The sequence below is a fragment of the Miscanthus floridulus genome, chromosome 19 (genome assembly GCF_019320115.1).
Source record: "Miscanthus floridulus cultivar M001 chromosome 19, ASM1932011v1, whole genome shotgun sequence".
Lineage (NCBI taxonomy): Eukaryota > Viridiplantae > Streptophyta > Magnoliopsida > Poales > Poaceae > Miscanthus > Miscanthus floridulus.
The window spans coordinates 80896970-80902969 of NC_089598.1; the positions used below are offsets into that span (position 1 = coordinate 80896970).

At 44.3% G+C, this 6000-nt stretch overlaps 2 protein-coding genes across 2 annotated transcripts; one reads left to right on the plus strand and one right to left on the minus strand.

The window, feature by feature from the left end:
- Positions 1–2266: 2266 nt before the first annotated feature.
- On the minus strand, positions 2267–5507 carry LOC136529506 (uncharacterized). The gene is made up of 2 exons (XM_066522576.1): positions 3964–5507; positions 2267–2404 (listed from the first exon to the last, which is right to left on the minus strand). Exon 1 carries the CDS (start codon positions 5470–5472, stop codon positions 4000–4002), a length of 1473 nt encoding a protein of 490 aa, XP_066378673.1. The 5' UTR covers positions 5473–5507; the 3' UTR covers positions 2267–2404; positions 3964–3999.
- LOC136529507 (1-aminocyclopropane-1-carboxylate oxidase 1-like) lies at positions 2344–3460 on the plus strand. Its single transcript, XM_066522577.1, has 3 exons — positions 2344–2476; positions 2565–2779; positions 2896–3460. The coding sequence occupies exons 1-3, from the start codon at positions 2375–2377 to the stop codon at positions 3458–3460; spliced, it is 882 nt and encodes a 293-aa protein (XP_066378674.1). The 5' UTR covers positions 2344–2374.
- Positions 5508–6000: the final 493 nt, after the last annotated feature.

Sequence of the window (6000 nt, forward strand, 5' to 3'; positions counted from 1 at the left end):
CGGCTTGGAGCAGCGAGGATCGTCGAGCGGAGAGTGGTGATTGTCTCCGGCTCCGATCGTGGTGATTGTAAGGGGTTCTTGATCTTTTTCCGGCGGAGAGCCAAAAGGTACTCTAGTGAATTGCTCGTGGCTTGTGTGATCCTCATCTTGTGTTGGTTGTGTGGCACCCTATTGAGGGTTTGGCGTGTGATGCCAATTAGCTCGTGAATCTCCAAGTGAGTGAATCGCCACAACGAGGACTAGCTTGCCGGCAAACAAGTGAACCTCGGTAAAAAATTATTGTGTTCATCATTTGATTCCGAGGTGATTGATCTTTATTGTTATTCATTCTTGTGATTGATTGGCTCCTTCCTCGACATGGCGGTATAACCTTCTTGCTCATTCTCATTATATTATCGCAAACTAGTTATCAAACTCTTTAGTGTAGCTAGTTGTGAGAGCTTGTTAGTTTGGTTAGTGTGGCTCTTTAGTTAGCTTTTGAGAGCACACTAACTTAGTGTAGTATAATAGCTATTGTGTGGATAGAAACTATATAAACTAGAATTGTGGCAGGTGGCTTGCTATTTTGTAGGCTAGCGCAACACTTGTTTCGCCTCATAATTGTCTAACCGGTTTGTTAAGTGTTGTTGTAGAAATTTTTGAACAGTCTATTCACCCCCTTTAGCCATTAGGAACTTTCAACAGGCCACAAGAGCTAGGCTCATACACATATTCCTAGAATATGTGAGATTGTTATGTGGGTCTAATTATATTATGAGCTATTGCTAAAAACTAATACTATTGGAGAGGTTGGTTTAGAGACTGACTTTTACTGTTTCTGGAACTCAAAGCAACACGTTCTTGTTCAAGGTGCCATACCTTACCCCAACTTGCCCATGTGAAAAGCTAGAGAACGCCTTCCAAAGCTGCCCGGACGGAGTAGCAATTAACCAATTTTCTTTTCTAGTTTGCTTATTGGCTTTTGACTACGATATCCATCGGACCCACCACCGAGCAACAATCAGTCGCGTGAGCTCGTGACCATGAGCACTACACGCGCCCTTCCTTTCATTGCCACATCGAGTCACGATCGTTCGAGGGGTACTGCACTACTTGAAGATAGAACACGTAGTGATACTATCCATGAATATAAAATGAGCTTATTCCTATGTTTATATAACGATATCAGTAAAAAGTATTGCTATTTAATGTTGATACTTTTAATATGCTTATAAGAACAAATTAGATAAATATCATATGCTAGGCACTCTTTTTAATTTTTTTTGGGGGAGAAATAGGCACTCTTTTTAAGTGTCTTTATTTATTATAAAAAAGGAAGAAAGCAGACCGTGGGCTAACTTACACGATTACACTTTAGGATCACACACAATTACGCCCTAACTGGCACCTGGGCCTGGAGCAAAAGCCCCCGTCGGCCCGTCCTCTCTGCATGCGGCCGGGCCTTTCCTCCGCAATGGACTTCCACTTGCTCCGCGTAGGCTGCCTTCCGCCGTCCGTGACCGCCCGAGTGCCAGACGCGCACCGCCCGGTCTCCGGGGGCGCGGGTGCTTGCCGAGATTTCTCTCCGCCATGTATCTATGGCATGCCGCTCAGCCGCTCAGGCAGCAGCACACGGCAGAGATATTAGCCCCGTCCAAATTCGAAAAGCATATCAAATTATGTGAATCAAGAAGGAAGATTAAAAGCGGTTGCGATAAGATGAATGCATCTAACAGCAAATTCATCCAACAGGCGCTGCTTAAAAAAAAGTACAGACACGATCCAGCAAATCTCTGAGAAAATCTAGGGTTGCATCGACAAACGAAATGCAACGAATAGTTTCGAGTTCAATTTAACTATTTTGTGATTGACTCTGCTCACAGGTCCGCATCCACTGAATCACAAAGTCAAGCTAACTGCCATGATTAGTCTGACTTGAAAGAGATCTCAAACCTGAGATTTCACTCCTCCCAATATCAGCGATCGTTACCATACCATGACTAGCAGCAAGAGTAGTCATCTCAATAGATAACATGCACTACCACTCATTTTTATATGGAAGTAAATAAAACAGAATAAACAAATAACAATCATGCTGTGATCATAGGTCAACCATGTTGATGAATTACCAAGGATGCCACATAGGTTATCTTAGCTAAATCATATGGGAATAGTGCAATGTATTTGGGCATGATTCTACATAAACCTCATAAGAAAGCAAGGTTTCCTTCATTCTCAAACAACATCATGTTAACAATCTCAAAAGGGATATTCCCAACATTCCTATCTAGGCCACTATAAATACCTGGCCTGCTGTAGATGTAGCGTACCAACTTGAGAAGAGCAGACAGCACATCTGGTTAGGTTAGACTGCAACACACCAGTGTTTCGGGAAATGGAGATTCCAGTGATAAGGATGGATCAGCTGCATGGCGAGAAGAGGTCAGAGACACTTTCACTCCTCCATAATGCTTGTGCGCAATGGGGTTTCTTTTGGGTAAGTAACAAAATGTACATCATCATTGTCTAGATGAGGAGAATTTCATTATATTTTCTAACGTATTGCATGCTAAACTGCATGGCAGCTTGAGAATCATGGAGTCAATGAGGGCCTCATGAATAAAATGAAGGATCTGGTGAACAAACACTATGAACAAGACATGGAGAAGAACTTCTACAGTTCGGAGAAAGCAAAAATCCTAGATTATGGGAAAGCTTCATCAAATGTTGACTGGGAGTGCAGTTTCATGTACCGTCATCAGCCAAAATCAAACAGTCATGATATTCCTGAGCTGCTTCGGTGAGTGCGAAGTTTAAATAGAAGAAACACATTTTACCAAGTCTAGCAGTCATCTGTTGTGAACTATAAATCACAAAATTGAAAATCAAACTAACATGATCCAATGAACTGTGCAGTGCAACAGTGTTTGAATATGCAGATGAAGTAATCAAATTGGCTGAACAGCTTGCAGCAGTTATGAGTGAAAATCTTGGGCTGGACAAGGATTATATCCAGAAGGCATTTTCTAAACCTTCTGTAGGCATCAAGGTGGCAAAGTATCCCAGGTGCAGTCATCCAGAGCTTGTGATGGGCCTCAGGGAACACACTGATGCTGGGGGGATCATACTTCTATTTCAAGATGAGTTAGTCCCAGGTTTGGAGTTTCTGAAAGATGGTAAGTGGATCGCAATACCTCCAACAGAAGGCAATAGAATTTTTGTAAACCTTGGAGATCAGATTGAAGTGATGACCAATGGAATCTACAAGAGCATATGCCATCGGGTCCTTCCAAATAAGAATGGGAGCCGCCTGTCTATTGCAACATTCTATAACCCTGGTGCCGATGCCATAATCTTCCCAGCTCCAAAGCTTACATATCCTAGCCAATATCGTTTCCAAGACTACCTTAATTTGTATTCTACTACCAAGTTTAGTGATAAGGTATCAAGGTTCCAGACTACAAAGGCAATATTGAAGTGAATCACATCAGAAGCCTGGAGAAAAGAAATATCTTGTTCAGCAATACTGCATCAGTGTGTAGATGCGTTTGTATGTTCAGCAATACTGCATCAGTGTGTAGATGCGTTTGTATGTAGTGCTCCTAAGGAACAGCAAAGTGTTATTTTACTTTGTGTTTCTCTGTTTGAAGAATAAACAGCTTACACTACTTGTACTTAATGTAATATATTACATGTGGGTTTCTTCAGAGAGTAAAATGTCATGTTAGCTATGAAGATGCCAATCTATTATTTAATTAAGAATCTTATAAACACTAAGAATTAACATATATACACAATAATAAGTTAGTTGCTTTGTATATGAACCAATCTTCAGTTTGTATGGTTTAAAAACTAAGAAGCTGTATGTTTTGAAGTTAGCAGATGTTAAAGCACCACACATGCATAGGAGTACTTCTATAAAATTAAACAGACCTTCCAAGAGAATTAAACATTCAGTTAATCTAAGTAGAAATGTAGACTCACAAGTTGTTCGAGTTTAAATGCCTTAGCAGTATAAATTCAACTTGCAGGGCGCAGTTTTGCCAATACAGCTTTAGTCAGGAAAGTGTCGGTTCTCTCAGCGGCTCTCTCAAGTAAACCCCTCTGATGCTTACATTCGTGCCAACACTTTGACACGAAGCACTTCAGAAAGTTGCCAAATTTCAATGACCTCGGGAACTTTGATGCCTGGTCATCAATCACATAAATTAGCTCACCAACAGTGCTCGGTGTCAAGCAAATATCTTGACTGAGAATGTTGTAAAATAGTGTGAACAGAGATTCTGTCCAGACCAAATTAGTACCAATACTCTCCTGATGCTGAGGCATACAAACTGGTTTCCTCTCTTGTTCCTCTCCTGAAAGCAGCCTATGGCAGAAAGCAGTGACGTGCAGTGGATGCATGCATTCCTTGATAATACGTGTTAGCACATCACACTGGGGAACATTTAGCCCGCCCTTTCTAAGAACCAGTGGAAAGAGTACAGCTTCCAGTGCTGCAGCTGGGTGGCGCTTGCAGAGACCCAATGCAGTGGAAAGGAGAAGCGATGAAGCTGGTCTTTGAAGCTCGAGTAACTGTGGTAGGAAAACAGAACATAGAACAAGTGCTGGTCCTTTTCCATCCACTCCATCTCCCTCAAGCACTAAGCTGGAAAGCAGGACCCTCAGAGTGTCATCGTTGGCTTCCCACGGCCGTACTAAGCTAAGCACTTCAGCAGCATTCCTGGACTCAACGCAAAGATCCTGCAAATCCTTCGCCACCCGCTGGGCGGCCAAGACAGATTCCACTGTCACAATCTCCTTCCGCATAGCCAGGACCCTCTGCACGATTGAGTCCTCAAGCGGAGGAGCCTGAGGAGGAAGAACACGTCCAGGCGCCTCCTGCATCTCCACGTCCTCGTCTTGCACCAACACCAAGGTCTCCAACCCAATCCCGTCCAAATCATCCCCACCATCACGACCAGCACGGGTCCCGCTCCCGCTCCCCATCAAGCTCCGGCATTCAACAGGGAGCCACGGCAGGACAGGATGCGCCCGCACGGCCGCTTCTTTAAGCCACGTTGGCGGATCGTGAAACCCATCGATGAACTCGTCGGAGGCAACGCCAGGGACGCCTTCCTCTTCAGGCAATCCGTCGATCAGGTGGCGGGCGCCGCGGCGGACCCATAGTCCATACCTGCCAGGCGGGGCGGAGAGGACGCGGGCGGCGAGGGTGCGGAGGAGGTGCGGGTCGAGGAGGTCAGCGGAGGAGGCGAGGAAGGAGAGCGCCTGGGACTGGAGGAAGGGCGGTAGGGTCTGGAAGAGGATGGCGGCCGTGGGATCGGAGGCGGAGGCGGGGAGCGTGGGCGCTGGCGAGAGGAGGAGGCGCAGGAGCGCGGCGGCCGGGGGTGGCGCGCTGGGGCAGTCTCCAGAAGAGGGGGAAGAGGAGAAAGCGGCGGCGTTGGCGGCGGGCGAGACGAGGAGGTGGCGGAACAGCGGCAGCCATTGCTCCATTTGGGATCGCGGGAAGGTTTCCCGCGTTTTTGTTCTGATGAATTCTGATGATTGATGACGGACGAAATTTAGGAATTGGGTTAGCGTAGCACTCTCGTTTTTATTTGGTAATTAATATTCAATCATAGACTAATTAGACTCAAAACATTCGTCTCGCGATTTTCAACCAAACTGTGTAGTTAGTTTTTTTTTCGTCTACTTTTAATGCTCCATGCACCTATCGCAAGATTCGATGTGACGATACTGTAGCACTTTTTAGAAAAAAGTTTTTGGAACTAAACAAGCCCTGAAAGGGGAGAGAAAAACTGAAGTCTCGGCGCAAGTTTCATAAGAGCTTTATAAATACTACCTCCATTTTTGAAATTACATAAGACGTTTTATTTTTCAAAAGTACAATCTTTACTGAAATATCTTACAATTTCGAATGCGAAAGTGTAACTTATTATTCTATTTAAAATTATAAGATGTTTTAGCTTTTCTACAAATACATAGATTTTGTTATGCATCTAGATAGACACCATGTCTAAA